The following is a 19,484-nucleotide window of genomic DNA, read 5'->3' as shown; positions in this document are numbered from 1 at the left end:
TGACTTTAGTTTTTCCAGCGCGTTAGTATATATGAGTTGGCTGATAACTGTCAATTGTTCAGTAACCCCATAATGTACATAAACTAATTTCATGTAAATGCTAGTTAGGTATTTCCATTTTGTAATGTTTCTGAGATTTGTTAATACAGCTATATCTAATTTGATGATTTGTATTTATACCGTTTTAGTGAGCTTAGATAATGCTTGCGCGTAAGTCCTATTGTTTGTGGATCAATTAGTAAATGTGATGTAATTTCTGAGTAATGTAATTTCAATTGTCAGGTATTTTGAAAAGCCAGACTTAACTTGACATATAATTCCAGTAAAAATCAGTGTTCGTAATTCACCTCCCTGTCCAGGTCACATGTTTTTCAACGAAGTTGGATTATTCTTAAATCCTTTCATTTATCAATCAAAAGAAAACCCCAAAGTATTGCTTCCAGTATTGCACACTGCTGAGCCTGTAGTTAGCATATTTACATTTATTATGAGATACCAGAATATATCGCGTTTCGCCGATGCTGCTTTAGAGCTAAGACAATTTAATTTATTTGGTATGTGCACAGGGACCAAAGTTACCAGTTTTTAGCAGGGCCAGGAGATTCAGTGCCTTAGGGGCCGAATGTATTCTGCACCGACTGTATTTCTGCTGGGAGTTGCATTGCGCAATCATTTCGAATAACGTTTTGCTGATATTAACACGGAGTAAGTACACCACTTGCACTTAGAACACGTTACACGAAATCTCCAGTTATGCAGTCATTTTTCAGTTCAGGCATTCATTCATTGTATTAAAAACAAATTTTGTAAAGAACGTTACTATTATAAGTGTAATCATTGGAAGAAAATTTTAAAAAGATTTACTAGGTTCGGAATTATACTCGATGTAACCCACACTTCAGTAGAAATGCGTTTGAACCGAACTTTGAAACATTTTCAAGCAATAAAAAAAATTAACTTCCCGCTAAAACTGACGTATTACATTAATGGTTCAAATGGCTCTGAGCACTATGCGACTTAACTTCTGAGGTCATCAGTCGCCTATGACTTAGAACTAATAAAACCTAACTAAACTAAGGACATCACACATTCATGCCCGAGGCAGGATTCAAACCTGCGACCGTAGCGGTGGCTCGGCTCCAGACTGTAGCGCCTAGAACTGTACTGCCAACCCGTATGGTTATTACAATAATGGGTCAACAAAAAAGTGAATTAAGAAGTATAATTTATCCGAAGCTTGAAAGGAAGAGTTATTGTTGTAATATAATTGGGAGAATGAATAACAGTGGCATGCATTGTAATTCAAATAGGACGTCATTTTTAGTATAAACGTATGCATATTCATTTTATCAGTTTATTTGGTAATTTACAGTACATGTCCTTACTCTATTAATATGATTACATTAAATTTAATACAAATGTTTCACTGACAGTGGATTAATATTATCGGCAAACAACAATCTGTGCACTGACAGTTGACTTTCTTGTTTTAGTAGTAATGCAGTTCATGGCTGCAGACAGTACAAGAGTAGTAATTAGTTGATAGGCTGATGTTGCAGCTGGTGTGACACACGCTTATATGTGAGCATTTAGAGAAACGTGTTTTAGAATCTACCTTTTCCCGTAGTTCAGTGGTGACCAAAGCCACTGGTACCAAAGTAGTCAAGGCTGCCATATCCCGAGTGTCCTAGATAGCTACCGTAGCTCGTGCCATATCCCGAGTGTCCAAAGCCACCGTAGAGCCCTCCAAAGCCTGTGCTCTTGACGACAACCGGGACTGGCTGCTTGACCACTACGGGCTGCGGGATTGGCACGGGCACTGCCTTTGGCACGGAAACTGGGTAGGGTACCGGCTTGGGTACGGGCACAGGGTATGGCTGGGGTACCTTGACAGGGTACGGCCTTACCACGGGCACCGTGACGGGAACCTTGACAGGCACGGGGACCTTCCTCTCGACGGTCACCGGGTAGGGCACTGGGACAGGCTTCGTGATGGTCACCGTCTTCACGCCGTAGCTACTGGGGAAGCCTGTGTATCCTCCGTAGGCGTTGTATCCACCATACCCGCCGTATCCCCCGTAGCCGCCATATCCGCCATAGCCTGATCCGTAGTATCCACCATGTCCAATATAACCAGTATCATATCCCCCCAAACCTAGGCCTAATAATCCTCGCTTCTGCGTCTTGCTGTCCCTTCCTTCTGTTTTCGATTCTGCGTCTTCTCCTTTCACCAGAACGAGCAATGAAAGAAGTACAGCACACACCTGTAAATGAATACATGTATTAACATATAATCACCTCTGTAGGTTAAATTCCAGTAACATTTTCCTTGCAACATGAATTCGATCAAACAAAGCGGTACGTTGACAAGAAAGATATCTGGTATGGTATCACACCATATTGCAAATCACTATCAATGAAACCAGTGTTTCGTCAACGACTACAGTGACCTTATTCTTGGTCTGCTAGACCACGGGTCCTGTTGACTCTAGACTTGCAAGCCTACAAAGATACATTAACAAACACGAATGGCTACCCACTTTCCCCCAGTAACTTGGTACTGCAACTAAATCTGTAAATGAATTGAAGTAAACGTACAATTTCAAAAATGGTTCAAATGTCTCTGAGCACTATGGGACTTAACATCTGAGGTCATCACTCCCCTAGAACCTAGAACTACTTAAACCGAACTAACCTAAGGACGCCATACAAATGCATGCCCGAGGCAGGATTCGAACCTGCCACCGTAGCAGTCGCTCGGTTCCGGACTGAGCGCCTAGAACTGCTCGGCCACCACGGCCGGCGTACAATTGTAATCAGTCACATTTTTTGATCGTTACACTATGTATTTTGAACGATTATACCTCCATTACAGTAACTTCAACTGAGAATAAGTAGGGCTAATAGCGACAACAAGTGTCATTGTCTTTGAAATGTCATTGACTGCTTCCGCGAAATACACTTCCACTGCACCCACTATCACTTCATAGAATGTCTGTGTTCTGTGACCACAGTTTCTTAGTGCTACTAGTCTTCAGGTGAATGAAGGATGTAGACATACAGTCACTGAAACAAACGGCACAGCGGGAGACCATCAACTGCGAGAACTGACAGTAATCATTCGCTAATAGAGGGGTTCATTCGCGCAACTAGACGAGCCACAGAAAAAGATGAAGTAGCTCTCACTGTCGACTCTGATCCCGTACGGGACAGAGACGGAATTAATTCCAGTGAATTGTCTGGTAATATTAAAAGAAGGAAGACCAGGGTTGCGTATTCAGTGGTGAGAGCTGTAGAGACTATTTTCTCGGATTGTGGAAGGAATTCCGCCGTTTCTTTTACAAAGAGATCCACCCGTCTTTGGCCTCAAGCGAGCGAGCAAGACCATGGAAAATATAAATTTAGTTAGCCAGAAAATGGTTTGAAGCACTGTCGCCATAAATGTGAGTCAGTAAAAGCATTTAGCATCTCACGAGAAACGCAACTGAAGCTGCCCTTCTATTCAGTTGAATACGCTTTGTATTCTGAAGCTCCGGCAGTATTTATCTACAGCGTGAATCGGTATTTCAAGTAAATAAACCACCGGCCGTTTCACTGCCGATTCTCAGTTTCTTCCTTAATATTCATTATGCTGTCGTTTTACCTATGAGGAGCCTTTGTAAATGGTCCCTCGTTTCATCTGGTATCTCATACAACCTAACTCTTTCGGTTTTTTATAAGAGTTTCTTGGTAGATGTCTGCTTCCATGCGAAAAATAATGTGAAGTTTTTGTAGACAAACGATGCCGAGAAGACCGGAAAACTTTCAAAATACGCAGTGAAGTTCCAATATGTACTAAAAACAACGTTTATGAACTGTAAGATAGGGAAAGAAATTATAGGGGAAATTATTCTGCCTAGCGGATACGATACATCGATATAAACAAGTAATCATGAATTAATCACAAATCAGAACTGCCAAGAACAATATTTTACAAAAACGTGATGCATCGAAATTCGAACGATGTTTATTTAGAGAAGACTTTACAAAAAAGAAAAAAAAAAGCTCTGAGCTCTATGGGACTTAACTCCTGAGGTCATTAGTTCCCTAGAAATTAGAACTACGTGCACCTAACTAACCTAACGACATCACACACATCCATGCCGGAGGCAGGATGTGAACCTGCGACCGTAGCGGTCGCCAGGGTTTAAAATTATGTTTAAAGTTTGTTGGAAGTCACAAACTGCTCTCGTTATCAGATATTGGATAAATATAGTTGGGCTATTTGCGCCCCATTAATGAACACAGTTTCTAACTATTATACTTGCAGTACTGTGTTAAAAGTTCGACGGAAGACTGTACTTCTTAATGAGTAGTTTCTCACAGCATTTTTTTAAGTTTTAAATGCGGTCAGTAAAAATATGAAATATTGAAAATCAAGCTTTGTTGCCCCTGGGAAGCCGTTACATAAGCAACCGGCAACTTTCTTCCACATCTGCTAGTCCACGAAGGAAATAGCTTTATGATATTTGGAAGGTAGAAGTGTATGTACTAGCGAAAGGAGATGTGTGGACAGGTCTTGGGTTGTGATGTGATTCCTAAATAGACCTGGCGTACGGCAAAGTTCCTAGATTCGAGGCCTGATCCGGCACACAATTTTAATCTTCCAAGCATTTTCAGTTTAAAAATGTTTCCACTACGTTAGACAGAAGTTTTCGGAAGGCTTCTATAATATTAAGGCAAATGCTGAAACTTAAAATTTCCTCCCAAATCCTCTTTTAAATAGAATTTAACAAGGGATCGGATAGCAAACAGTCCTTCCCACCATCTGAGGCAGTGAGTGAAATGTATTACTCACACACACACTAAGATTAACTACACATATTTGTAGGGACAGTGTTGACATAGCCCTAAATTTTAAGATGTACGAATTTTGGTGTCCTGGCCAGATATATCCACATTTGTTAATTTTGAAAAATGACGAAACCGCAGAACAGTTGCTAAATCCACAGTCTTTTCTGTGTACACAATCGGCTACGAAATGGACTTGTACAGATGCAGCTGCCCCATCAGAAGAACTTTTAGTTCTTAATTACGTATTTGGACAGGTAGACTCCAATATTTTCAACTCAGAGCGGTGTCTTTCCTGAAAAGATCTGAGCTCTGCAATGAGCCGAATTTTGAAACAACCGACCCTTCCAACTTTGTCAGGAAGAAATATGTGAGGAGATAAAATTCTCTCATGGAAGCCCTCACTGGGATCTGGCTGAAGCGAACGTAGCTGTACGAGAATGTAGTGATATCTTGTACGACGTTTCCCAGACGAACTACGATGAGCCAGTAGAATCACGGACAGCTATAGAGTATCTAGGCGTATACATTTGACACGAATGCAGCTCGAACCAACACATAAATCTTCGTCTGGGGCAGCCAATTTCAAAAGTGTGTTTTATAGGAAAAACTATTGCTGAATACTGTGCGTGGGGCTCAATGATAAAATCGATCTCGGCGCTAGCAGACAACATCAGAGACATGTTAACGATGCGTAATTCACCAAGAAATATACTTTACAATTCCCTCATAAGAACTATTCTCATTGTCCATGAGCCTGTGAAACTCACCGAATTGTATTAATGGAAGAGAGAGGGAAGATCAGAAATTTACTTAAACTGATCGTCATGTAAATGGTTAGCACGAGAGCGTCATAGAACGCTACAAACGCTGATGTGTCAACTTGTAAGAATGACATAGTGCCTTATTTTTCAAGATGGGTCAACTTGTAAGAATGACATACTGCCTTATTTTGCAAGACTCGAAGATACCAAGTTCCGGTACGACTCAGGAAACATATTACCGATTACCATTGCAAACACTGGGTAACAATCAAGAGAATAAAATTTGACCAATCCGAATTTTTTGAGAAAGGAATCTAACGTCATTATTCTCACGAACCATCCCTCGTGTGAATACGGCCGTAAATGTTTGTGGTGTTCTATGTCATCTCCGTCACACATATTTCGACAGTGTACGTCAATCAACTCCACAAGCATAAAAGTAACAGCCAAAAGTTAATGTCTTCAGAACAGTGAAAAACTTCTACTTAAGTATAGCTTCTTCAACAGTTTTCACAGCCTTACCTACATTCCTCGGAAAACAAATTTTAATCACGAATGTACAACTCAGTCAGTGAATACCACTTCACGTCCCTACCCAGTTGCCGCAGTACGTACCGGAGTCTTCATCGTCGCACAGTAGCCGTAATCCAGTAGGAAGATGGACCTCACTGATGCCCGTGGCGTCGACGGTGCCGCTTTTATACTGAAATTGCGAAAATCCGCCGGCGTGTTGTCCGCCCATTCCGGACGCAGGAGTTACACTCTGACGCGCACAAGCTCGTCTTACCCCATACTACATGGCTTAACTGTTCTCGATCTCGCGGGTCGCAGCTCTTGTGTAAAGGTTACACCGCTGCTGAAGGAGAGACCTTGGCTCCAAGGCACAGTAACACTGACTATGGCGTCCTCTCCAGGTAAACGAAGACGTAATTGCAAGAGAATGTTGAGTACTATTACAAGGCTTGCATCTACAGGGTCCAAAATATTTGTATATCCAATGTGTCACGATAACACGTTTCACTTTCATAAAAGTGGCAAATACAGTAATTAGAAACAAAAATTCTAACAGGTGATAAAGCAAATCAGAGTGAATGTTGTTAGGTCCAGAGAAACGATCTTGCGTGTTAGTTATTTTAATTTATTTATTTATCGTATGGCAATACAGACACATAAGAAACAAACAGACAAGTCACTAATGTAACAAACGTTAATAATTGCCAACCAGCATTACTAATTCAACAAAGTTTACGGATTACAAACAAACATGAAGTCTATTAACATAATCTATCGACTCTGGAGTTGCGAGCAGGAAGTCGTCGGCACTCCCACTATAGGCTCTTCTGGAACACTCTTCAACAATGTGGCTTATGGTCTGACTTTCTCCGCAGTCACACTGATGGGATGGTATTTTACCCCATTTATACAGGGAGTAAGCACATCTGCCATGGCGAGTTATAATCCTATTTACAGTGGACCACGTTTTGCGTGGTAGGTCAAAACCAGGTGACTTTTGTGTGACGCAAGGCATGTTATGATTTTGCCATGCGTTCCATTTTTCAGACCATGCGTTTGTGATACTGAAACCTTCTTGTACACAGTTTCTTGCTGTTCTTGTTGGCGGGTTCCTAGATCGAAGGCTACTAGTGTTTGCTAGCCTCAATGTCTTGGTGGATTGGCAGGCTTCGATTTCCCATGATGTTTTTGTATTCACATACAAGGGCGTCAGTACGTCGCAGGTGTGGCGGCGGGATGTGGCTTAATATTGGGAGCCATTGCGTTGGAGTGGGTTTAATTACTCCTGAAATCTTTGTTATGTCCACCTTTTTTACATGTGGGCTGTTTAGACAAATTGGAGCACAGTATTCGGCAGCCGACAGTACAGTTGCTAAAGCAGAGGTGCGGAGAGTGGAGGCTGTTGCTCCCCAGGTAGTACCACAAAGTTTTTGAATAACGTTGTTTCTTGTCTTTAATTTTTCGGCAGTCTTTGTTAGGTGCTCTTTAAAAGATAATGTTCTGTCCAGCGTCATGCCCAAGTACTTCGGAGTTTCATTATGCCTGAGAACGGTGTTTTGCCCGCCGGGATGGCCAAGCGGTTAAAGGCGCTACAGTCTGGAACCACGCGACCGCTACGGGTGCAGGTTCGAATCCTGCCTCGGGCATGGATGTGTGTGCTGTCCTTAGGTTAGGTTTAAGTAGTTAAAGTTCTAGGGGACTGATGACCTTAGAAGTTAAGTCCCATAGTGCTCAGAGCCAACGGTGTTTTCAAATCGAATGTTGAGTTCCTTTCCAGCGAGTTTGTTGTTGAGATGGAAGCAACTAACCTCTGTTTTGGAAGCATTTCGTTGAAGTGTCCACTTACGGAAATATTCTACCATTATCTTCAGGACTATCGTTAGGATATTCTCAGGTCTGCAATATAGAGGCTAAATAGCAGTGGTGCAAGCACTTATCCTTGTGGTAAGCCATTCTTTAGTTTTTTGATGGACTTGTAGTCAGTGTCCATACATATTTGGAACACCCTATTATTGAGCATGCTGCCTATTAAGCGTGCTATAGATTTGCAAGGAATTACTCGAAGAATTTTGTACATGATGCCTTCTCTCCACATAGCGTTGTAAGCTGCTGAGAGGTCAATAAAGGCGACTGATGTTTTCAATTTTCTCTGGAATCCCGGCTCAATTTTAATTAGTAGTTGCAAACAAATCTTCAAAAACAGATGTATCTTACAACGGGGGCTTTGTTCGCTGAAGCAGACCTATTTCGGATCTCTTTCAACGTACGTATCATGTTGTAACAGTACTGAGCTGGTGGATTTTAACAGCTCATTTAGAATGATTGTCAGTAAATAATGTGAAAAGCTAAATTATGAGAATACTTGGTACATCACAGTACTCCTTAGTAATGTGATAAATAATTACCTAGTAGGCATCACGACGATTGTTCATGGTCATAAACGAAATGCTGTGGTCAATTACTCCGAGGTGTAACAATGACTAATAGTCGAAGTCTGTCATACGTTTTTTTTACATTAATGTGACACTGGGTAATGATGTTTCTACCAACGAATCTATTAATAACACTGTCAAGAGTAACAGAAAATACTTATGCATTTCCGATTCTGTCAGTGAAATTTATCACCGCTGCTAATATTTTGTTAGCTATGTACATCCCCACAGTGTTTGAACTGCACTGATTGTTCCTATATAAAACGTTTGTTGTCTTGACCAGTATGCTATGTCCATCAGCAGAACTTTATTGAGCATAAAGTTGCATGCCACAGACAGTTATTCCCAAGATGTATTTGATCGTCTTGTTCAAAACTGTTATATTGTGGAGATAGATAAAAAAGTGCTCACACTCTACCATCAATAGTATAATAATAAACAGGCAAAAATATGGTAGCTGTCGTTAAAAGATGAGTTGCTTTAAACTTTCAGTGTGAATTATTGTATAACGTGTTCGTTTGAAGTTCAAATGGCTATTTGATTGCAGTGTTTCGGCAAATACGTTTTTCACAACATTGGTTGCAACACATTTAATTTCCAAGACGCGGGTGTTATGTAAAATTGTTGACATCAACCTAAATTTCTAATATTAATTTCTTTTCTCTTATTCATCTGAATACCTTCATACATTTTGTTATTACTCGACACTATCACCGGACAGATATGTCGAATACAAAAATAATTTACCCCAGTAAGAAGCAAGGATCGAATGGTTCAAATGGCTCTGAGCACTATGGGACTTAACTTCTGAGGTCATCAGTCCCCTAGAACTTAGAACGACTTAAACCTAACTAACCTAAGGACAGCACACACATCCATGCCCGCGGCAGGATTCGAACCTGCGACCATAGCGGTCGCGCGGTTCCAGACTGTAGTGCCTAGAACCACTCGGCCACCCTGGCCGGCAAGCAAGGGTCGTTTCTGCCCATCGTTAGTCATGGATTCGGATATAAGAGTCGTGCTATTGACACTGAATGAAGAAATTTAGTCGATATCGATTATTTGACTGTTGATTGATTGATCGGTTATTTGACTATCCCCTACTTTTGCTAGTAGCACTATTTAGTTGCCGTAGACGCTAAGATCTTCTGTAGCAGTCACGATGCGCGGCGGTGGTTATACTGAAGGAAATATTTACTTTATTTTTATGAAAGGCATAACGTGAGAGAAGTGGACGATACACATGACGTGTGTCGCTGTTATTTTCAGTTTTATGGTGAGCGTTTATTACAATTTTTCATGCTTACAAGGACTGTGTATAATCTTTTTTAAATGAACAGAAATACTTTTTTGTGTGTGTATGCGTGTCTGAGTGTGTGTATGTGTACGTCAGCAGACATGATGCGTTCTTGCATCAAATAACGTGGTTTACCACTTCTGAAGGCATGACACGTGAAGGTCTCGTTACCTTGCACTGAGTATCTCTTCTCCTACCCTCCCCCCACCCCCTCCTTCCAGTATTTCTCCCTCTCTCTCTCTATATATATATATATGTCTCTCCCTGTCTCATTTTCTCTTTCTCTCTATCTTCCGATTTCCACTTGCAGCACTTTGACAACCATGTACTTCGGTAAGGCAGTTTCGAGTGTATGTAATTAGTAGAAGCACTTAGTAGTAGCAGTCCTAGAGTTACGCAAATGATCGAAACATAACTATTTAACAAGGAATTTTATTGTTTACGGTTCATGACCATGTCTACAACATCCGTAATTTTTTGTTTCTAATTCGATTAAACAGAAGGAAACGACTACCAGGCATTGCTTATAAAGAAGAAAATGTGGTCCTTGTTTTATTTTAGCACTTTTAAAGCTTAGAAAATTTCATTTGAGCTCTATTTGGTGTACACCTCTTTTCAAAAGCTAATCTCTATTTCATAATTCTAACATCAACTACAAATTTAAATTAAATGGATGAAACTCAGTTGTTTAATTTTTATTGTAGACCGTCAATAAAAGTATTATCATTCATATCCACTGGTGACATTTGTATTGTTCGTTATTTGTTCCGCTTCTACTACCGAGCTAATTTTTGTATCAGGTTAACCCATATATAGCAGCACACTAGTGCTGAGAATTTAAGTACATAGTATTTTTTAGTAGTCCTATAGAAACGTTTGCTTATTCAAGCTTTCGAAATATTTAATTTTACATTGCAGCACCAGTTTTTGAAATAAGATATGATTTTGGTGGCCACGAACACGCTTAACGTTTCTTCAATTCCTAAGAGGGTCATGAAATCCCTGGGCTAGCAGGACAGAGCGGATGAGGTTATATTTGTGGAAAGGGGCCAAAATAAGTTACGAACAGTTGCACTATACATATAAACTTTATTTGTTAAAACACACAATCACGGAAGCAGGAATAAAAAAGTTTCAAGGTTTTAACGAAAGACCAACTTTGATTTTAGATCGGCTGAAGGCCACATCGAAAATCCAAGGCACAGAACCTAAGCAAGGAATTGAGCTACAGGAGTTCTTCTGGAGGTTTCACTTCGTTAGAAAAAACAATTTTATCTTCAATATAAATAGGCTGAAAGCCTTAGCTTAAATTTTTCCATAGAAGTCGCATGAAGGCCACACATTAATCAAGAACAGTGTTACGGCTTAAGCCAAGACAAATATTTTCAATGTTTAATCTAAATAGGCTGAGAACTCGGCTGAAGGCGGCATATCAACAAAACGATTTAACGGCTACAGGCCTACAAAGAAGAGCTTTCAATTTTAAAAGGGTAAAGGCCTTATCTTTCTAGGAACAGAAAGTTGGCTGAAACCAGACGTAAACAGTAATGAAATCCTAAACTCGGATTGGAATGTATACCGCAGAGATAGGCTGGACAGTGAAGGGGGAGGCGTGTTTATAGCGATAAGAAGTGCAATAGTATCGAAGGAAATTGACGGAGATTCGAATTGTGAAATGATTTGGGTGAAGGTCACGGTTAAAGCAGGCTCAGACATGGTAATTGGATGTCTCTATAGGCCCTCGGGCTCAGCAGCTGTTGTGGCTCAGCAACTGAAGAATAATTTGGAAAATATTTCGAGTAGATTTCCCCACCATGTTATAGTTCTGGGTGGAGATTTTAATTTGCCGGATATAGACTGGGAGACTCAAACGTTCATAACGGGTGGCAGGGACAAAGAATCCAGTGAAATATTTTTAAGTGCTTTATCTGAAAACTACCTTGAGCAGTTAAACAGAAAACCGACTCGTGGCGATAATATATTAGACCTTCTGGTGACAAACAGACCCGAACTATTTGAATCAGTTAATGCAGAACAGGGAATCAGCGATCATAAAGCGGTTACTGCATCGATGATTTCAGCCGTAAATAGAAATATTAAAAAAGGTAGGAAGATTTTTCTGTTTAGCAAAAGTGACAAAAAGCAGATTACAGAGTACCTGACGGCTCAACACAAAAGTTTTGTCTCAAGTGCAGATAGTGTTGAGGATCAGTGGACAAAGTTCAAAACCATGGTACAATATGCGTTAGATGAGTATTTGCCAAGCAAGATCGTAAGAGATGGGAAAGAGCCACCGTGGTACAACAACCGAGTTAGAAAACTGCTGCGGAAGCAAAGGGAACTTCACAGCAAACATAAACATAGCCAAAGCCTTGCAGACAAACAAAAATTACGCGAAGCGAAATGCAGTGTGAGGAGGGCTATGCGAGAGGCTTTCAATGAATTCGAAAGTAAACTTCTATGTACTGACTTGGCAGAAAATCCTAAGAAATTTTGGTCCTAAGTCAAAGCGGTAGGAGGATCAAAACAAAATGTCCAGACACTCTGTGACCAAAATGGTACTGAAACAGAGGATGACAGACTAAAGGCCGAATTACTAAATGTCTTCTTCCAAAGCTGTTTCACAGAGGAAGACTGCACTGTGCTTCCTTCTCTAGATTGTCGCACAGTTGACAAAATGGTAGATATCGAAGTAGACGACAGAGGGATACAGAAACAATTAAAATCGCTCAAAAGAGGAAAGGCCGCTGGTCCTGATGGAATACCAGCTCGATTTTACACAGAGTACGCGAAGGAACTTGCCCCCCTTCTTGCAGCGGTGTACCGTAGGTCTCTAGAAGAGCGAAGCGTTCCAAAGGATTGGAAAAGGGCACAGGTCATCCCCGTTTTCAAGAAGGGACGTCGAACAGATGTGCAGAACTATAGACCTATATCTCTAACGTCGATCAGTTGTAGAATTTTGGAACACGTATTATGTTCGAGTATAATGTCTTTTTTGGAGACTAGAAATCTACTCTGTAGGAATCAGCATGGGTTTCGAAAAAGACGGTCGTGTGAAACCCAGCTCGCGCTATTCGTCCACGAGACTCAGAGGGCCTTAGACACGGGTTCACAGGTAGATGCCGTGTTTCTTGACTTCCGCAAGGCGTTTGACACAGTTCCCCACAGTCGTTTAATGAACAAAGTAAGAGCATACGGACTATCAGATCAATTGTGTGATTGGATTGAGTAGTTCCTAGATAACAGAACGCAGCATGTCATTCTCAATGGAGAGAAGTCTTCCGAAGTAAGAGTAATTTCAGGTGAGCCGCAGGGGAGTGTCATAGGACCGTTGCTATTCACAATATACATAAATGACCTGGTGGATGACATCGGAAGTTCACTGAGGCTTTTTGCAGATGATGCTGTGGTGTATCGAGAGGTTGCAACAATGGAAAATTGTACTGAAATGCAGGAGGATCTGCAGCGAATTGACGCATGGTGCACGGAATGGCAATTGAATCTCAATATAGACAAGTGTAATGTGATGCGAATACATAGAAAGATAGGTCTCTTATCATTTAGCTACAAAATAGCAGGTCAGCAACTGGAAGCAGTTAATTCCATAAATTATCTGGGAGTACTCATTAGGAGTGATTTAAAATGGAATGATCATATAAAGTTGGTCGTCGGTAAAGCAGATGCCAGACTGAGATTCATTGGAAGAATCCTAAGGAAATGCAATCCGACAACAAAGGAAGTAGGTTACAGTAAGCTTGTTCGCCCAATGTTTGAATACTGCTCAGCAGTGTGGGATCCGCACCAGGCAGGGTTGATAGAAGAGATAGAGAGGATCCAACGGAGAGCAGCGCGCTTCGTTACAGGATCATTTAGTAATTGCGAAAGCGTTACGGAGATGATAGATAAACTCCAGTGGAAGACTCTGCAGGAGAGACGCTCAGTAGCTCGGTACGGGCTTTTGTTAAAGTTTCGAGAACATACCTTCACCGAAGAGTCAAGCAGTATATTGCTCCCTCCTACGTATATCTTGCGAAGAGACCATGAGGATAAAATCAGAGAGATTAGAGCCCACACAGAAGCATACCGACAATCCTTCTTTCCACGTACAGTACGAGACTGGAATAGAAGGGAGAACCGATAGAGGTATTCAGGGTACCCTCCGCCACACACCGTCAGGTGGCTTGCGGAGTATGGATGTAGATGTAGATGTAGATGTAGATCTTGAAATATTTCGTGTAAAACTCGGCTGAAGGCCTCATACTAAAGAATCAGTATCTTATGACTTAACGGGCAAGACAACGATTCTGAATTTTTAATTTGAGAGAGATTAAAATTCGGCTGAAGGCCATACACCATGCAGAAAACAATTTTACGACTTAAGGCCTAAAGGGAAGAGCTCCTAAATTTCAACTAGAATAAGCTAAAGACTTTATGCTAAAATGCTTCACATGAAACTCGGATGAAGCCCACATCCGAAACCCAAACAATCTCACTGCTTAAAGCCGAAGCAAAGAAATGTCCAATCTTCAATTTAAGCTGGAAAACTCAGATGATGGCCGCATACGATCTAGAAAATATTTCTTATGGCTTAAGGCCTAGATAAAATATTTCAACTTTTGCTTGAAATGGCTGAAAACTCGGCTGAACTTGAATCAAATTTATGGCTTAAGGCCTAGACACAAGGAATTTTCAATTTTAATACTGAAAGGCTGAAACAAGGCAGAAGGCCACATACCAAACAAGAAATAATTTGTTTTACGGCTTAAGGCCTAAGAAGAAAAGCCTTGCAATTTTAATAAGATAAAACTCGGTTGAAGGCCACACATACTTAAGTCTAAAAAGGAAATCACCATGTAAAACACAAGGAGCGGCGCTCAGAAGGTTTCAAGGATCGGCCTGGGAAGGTAACACTAAAGCACGTTTAGGTGAGACAGCCTCTTAATCAGAAGGCAACACAACCGAAAACCAGCAGACGAACCAACCAACACGATCAGTTCTGCTCCACCCGGCCAGCAAGTCGATAACAATATGTCAATAGCACAACGTTCTGGATACTGGTGACTGCCCAATCCAGCCAACTCAGAATAAACGCCCAAAACTACCAATAGCACCTCAGCTATCGAGCTACACACAGTGCTGGACACGATCAACATGACTTGGAAAACACACTGCCGAAAACAATGTCAACGACCAGGGCCCATCTCTGGAATTTCAAAGATCACAAGGCCAAAGATACCGCTGGTACACTTCATTAATGAAGGAATAAATTAAATTAAGTTAAACACGACACAGGAAGACGGTTGCAATTCTAGCCGACCTCAGTGCACACACGTGGTTGCTAGTGGGAATCTCGCAGAAAGCGACAACCAGGATCAAACGAAGAGAATTGATAGCAGTTGAGGTTTGATAGTAGGTTAGTGTCCAGGATCGGTGGGCGACGAACTTCGTAACCCTCGCAAGAAGCGCCTCACTTCTCCAACCGCGATTGCACACCGTCAGCAGCTCCGACCTGATTACGCGCCACGGAGATTCCTCGCTACTCTGCTCCAACCGACTGACTCCCAACACGCGGAAATGCTCAAAAGATCAATATACGTCGGCCGATGAGATGACCCACCAGACGACCAACCAACGGTAGTTGCCTCTCCAGCCTTCTTCAGCAGGACAGTACATGTGTGTCGCCAGCAGTCGGCAAGTACTTTCTGTACCACGCTGGAGCTCGGTGCGCGATGCTGCTTCCTCCCAACAGCTGTTCCGTCCCGCATCTGCACTGCTGGTCCATCTCGAACTGACTCAGGCACACGACGACCCAGAAATACTACCGGTCGCTCCAGAGATGGTACAGCAGTGAACTTATCGACAAGCGCTGGTGCTGCCACTTACAGGCAGGTATGGGAGGAAGTCAGTGACGCCAATAAATGGAATAAGAAAACGAACGGCTGTACCGTTAGAAAAGATGACAAACAATAAATCGCATGAACACGAGACACCGATTTCGCCCAAATTTGTGGTGTACATAGTTTTTGCCCAGAAATGCAAGTAACATGATTGTGAGCGCCAGATGGAGAAGCATTCCGAAAAGAAATAGGATTTTTAATGCGGGCTTGGCTTAACATTAGACATTTATGTTGATGTTGGTTGCAGGCAGTTGTAGGACCTGTGGAAGCCTTACATTACGCCACTCCGAAGGTCGTTAATGCTTAACGTCGCTGACAAACTGTGGTTATGACCGTGGAATTTTCTATTGTGATCACATAGATTGTGGCCAAAATATGTAAATAATACAAGGTCGTTTTTAATCGTTGCCTCGACGCTTCGCCGTAGATGCTATCATCGTGTGGCTACTGTTTTTTTATCGGTATTCCAGGCCATCAGTATTCTCACTTCCGCCTTTGCAGTGCGGACGAACAGGAAGAGAGTCAATGAGGTTCTGGAAGATTCCTTGTCATAAAATTTCAATCACCATCTTTCTCCTCAGAGTGTGACAATATTTTGTTAGCAGCCATCTAAATTACACAATAAGACAAATCGGAGTTCGCTCTGAAATATTTAACTGTTCTTTGGTCCCACGCACTGTTTGACAGTGGAACGGTAGATAAATAGGTTGAAGGTGGTTCAATGAACCCTCTCGCAGGCACTCAATTGTCAACTTCGGAGTATTCATATATAGACAGGGGCGCAGAGTCCAGTTGGCTAAAGTGCCGCAGCCAGCTGCGCTATGTTTTTGGGTTGAGGTTTCATGTTTCTAGCAATCCGATGAGGGCCGGCCGATGTGGCCGAGTGGTTCTAGGCGCTTCAGTCTGGAACCGCACGACCCCTACAGTCGTAGGCTCTAATCCTGCCTCGGGCATGGATGTGTGTGATGTCCTTAGGTTAGTTAGGTTTTAGGTAGTTCTAAGTTCTAGGGGACTGATTACCATGGATGTTAAGTCCAATAGTGCTCAAAGCCATTTGAACAATTTTTTGAACCAAACAGTACTGTGTTTAGAGCGCCCGGAACGAGAAAGGAATCACTACCAGATTTCCGTCCGATTCTACAAACCCGAAAATTTGTGCAAACAAGTCATAGTACAGAACACAAGACAAAATATCAGTAACTAAAACCCTACTCGATTTGAGTGTGAGGGAAAAACTGAAATGCAACCAACCAGAATCAGCAACCACATGTCACTGCCGAAACAATCGGAAAGCGAGGCAAAAACAAGTACCAAATGAGTGACATCAAATTCAGTAGGCACACAACCGCACACTGAACTCACTGTGACAACTCTGATGATGGTTGGCAGAATGAAGCAAATCTCTTCACTGCTTTATTAATTTACAGTTGAGTAACCACACCGTCTAACAAATGAGCCAAGTGCTTTTAATACAGTAGAGCCTTCAAGTACTATGCAGTACGCAGATCCGCCCAACTGCACATGATGGCGGGATGATAATCTGTCACAACATCACACACGCTCTATGGGGCCCACAGGGGTGACTGACTCCGCTCTACTTGGACTGAAATGCACTCATCTTGAAGCTTACTGGATCTGGCTTTTGACGAGGTCGTGCACCCTTGAGACCATAGCCCCTCCACCCGACAGTCCAAGTGTGCCGCCGTCGGTCCCGGCATGTTTATCGCACTGCGCGGACCTGGCTCCTCCTGAGTCCCCAACCGAACTGGCTCACTCAAACGACCGGAAAAATCAGCCACGTCGTCCCAAAGAAAGGGCAACAGTTACTATATATCGATAACCGCCGCTGCTGCCACTAGCGGACAGGCAACGCTTGCGTAACCAAGTGCCGCCAGTGAACACGAGAAGAAGACAAACAACAGCAGGCGGAAACCTACAAACAGCACCAATACAAGCCGCAGCACGGCTCATTCAAAGAAAGATTCAAGAGTGGGATTAAAATTCAGAGTGAAAGCATATGAATGGTAAGTTTCGCTGGTAACATTGCTAGCCTCAATGACAATGAAAAAGAATTATAGGATCTGTAATGAGTACAAATTATGGATTGAGAGTAAATGGAAGAAAGACGAAAGTAACAAGTAGTAGCATAAATGAGAAACGCGAGAAAGTTAACATCATATCACGGAGAAGGTAAGGATTTCTGCTACCGAGGCAGCAGAATAACCCATGACAGACGGAGCAAGGATAACTTCACAGGCAGACTACAACTTTCAAGAATGTACATTCCTGACCAAGAGAGTTCAGAATTCTACTAGTATGAAATATAGGGTTGAGGAAGAAATTTTTGAGAATGTACGCTCGATCACAGTATTGTATCGTAATTATATATTGTGGAAAAATCGGAACAGAAAGGAATCGAAGCATTTGGGAAGTGGTGCTACGGAGGAAAGTTGAAAATTAGGTAGACTGATAATATAAGAAACGAGCAGGTTCCCGTAGAATCGGCGAGGAAAAGAATATGTGGGAGAGACTGACAAAAAGAAGGGATAAAATGATACATCATCTGTTAAGACGTCTGGATAGAACTTCCATGGTGTGGTGGGAGCTCTTGAGGGTAGAAACTATAGACGAAGAGGACAGAGCTTTGAATGAATCATACAAATAATTGAGCATTCAGATGAAAGTCAACTAAAAAAAAAAAAAATGAACGTTACTGATACCAAAAGTAAAATCACCAGCAACATACATGCGTACAAAATTTTGGACATCTACACATACAAAAATCAGTTAGGCATTCAGTGTAGATATTGTGAAGCTCTTTATTAATAATGCTTAATAAGCATCCTTCAAAACCACACACATCCATTTTGTGATCCATTATGGCAAATGCCCTTTGCCCGGAACATTCCTCGTCATTATTGGAAGTCTCCGTTGTCAATGGCTTGGAGTTTTTTACGTCAGTTACTCTATGTAGAGACTGTGAGAAAGACTCGGCCTGCGGAGAATAATCAACTACTGGTAAGATAACATTATTATTCTTTGCGGCAAGTCTGTGTTTATAGATTGGATCTTTCTCCCTGCTGTGCAGATTAAAACTATGTGGCTCGTCTATACATGAATCCGCAGTCTAGACCTGTAAAAGAAATGCTGCTACAGACTGAGTAATCCAGGCAGTACACTGGACCTTTGGTGAATTCTGCTAGTATAGAATTGTATGGAAGTGAATTATGGACTCTGGGAAAACTGTAAAAGAAGATAATCGAAGCATATGAGATGCGGTGCTGTAGAAAGATGTTGGAAATTAGATCATTTATCAATGAGGAGGGGATCCACCGAATCGACAAAGCGATGGACATTGGAAAACACTGGTAAGAAAAAGGATAGGCTAATAAGATAAAAATTTTAAAAATTGTTCAAATTGCTCTGAGCACTATGGGACTTGACTGCTGATGTCATCAGTCCGCTAAAACTCAGAGCTACTAAAACCTAACTAATCTAAGGACATCACACACATATATGCCCGAGGCAGGATTCGAACCTGCGACCGCAGCGGTCACGCGGTTCCAGAGTGTAGCGCCTACAACTTCTTGGCCACCTCGGCCGGCTGCAAGCTGTTACTGATTTGTTTGACTGATCGGGCTGCTATGTGCTATGCGACTTACTGCACTCCACTGACTTAAACCCTCGTGCGTTCAACTAAATTTCTCAACTGAAGGAAACACTTCACGGGATTCGCTGCTCGAAATCAGCA

General features: G+C 41.8%; 1 protein-coding gene across 1 annotated transcript; it reads right to left on the bottom strand.

Moving 5' to 3' along the window:
* Positions 1 to 1,340: 1,340 nt before the first annotated feature.
* LOC126336455 (cuticle protein 64-like) lies at positions 1,341 to 6,258 on the bottom strand. Its single transcript, XM_050000164.1, has 2 exons — positions 6,210 to 6,258; positions 1,341 to 2,264 (listed from the first exon to the last, which is right to left on the bottom strand). The coding sequence occupies exons 1-2, from the start codon at positions 6,219 to 6,221 to the stop codon at positions 1,629 to 1,631; spliced, it is 648 nt and encodes a 215-aa protein (XP_049856121.1). The 5' UTR covers positions 6,222 to 6,258; the 3' UTR covers positions 1,341 to 1,628.
* Between the last annotated feature and the right edge of the window lie 13,226 nt (positions 6,259 to 19,484).

The sequence above is a fragment of the Schistocerca gregaria genome, chromosome 2 (genome assembly GCF_023897955.1).
Source record: "Schistocerca gregaria isolate iqSchGreg1 chromosome 2, iqSchGreg1.2, whole genome shotgun sequence".
Classification (NCBI taxonomy): domain Eukaryota; kingdom Metazoa; phylum Arthropoda; class Insecta; order Orthoptera; family Acrididae; genus Schistocerca; species Schistocerca gregaria.
This window is presented reverse-complemented; position numbering and strand designations above follow the sequence as displayed.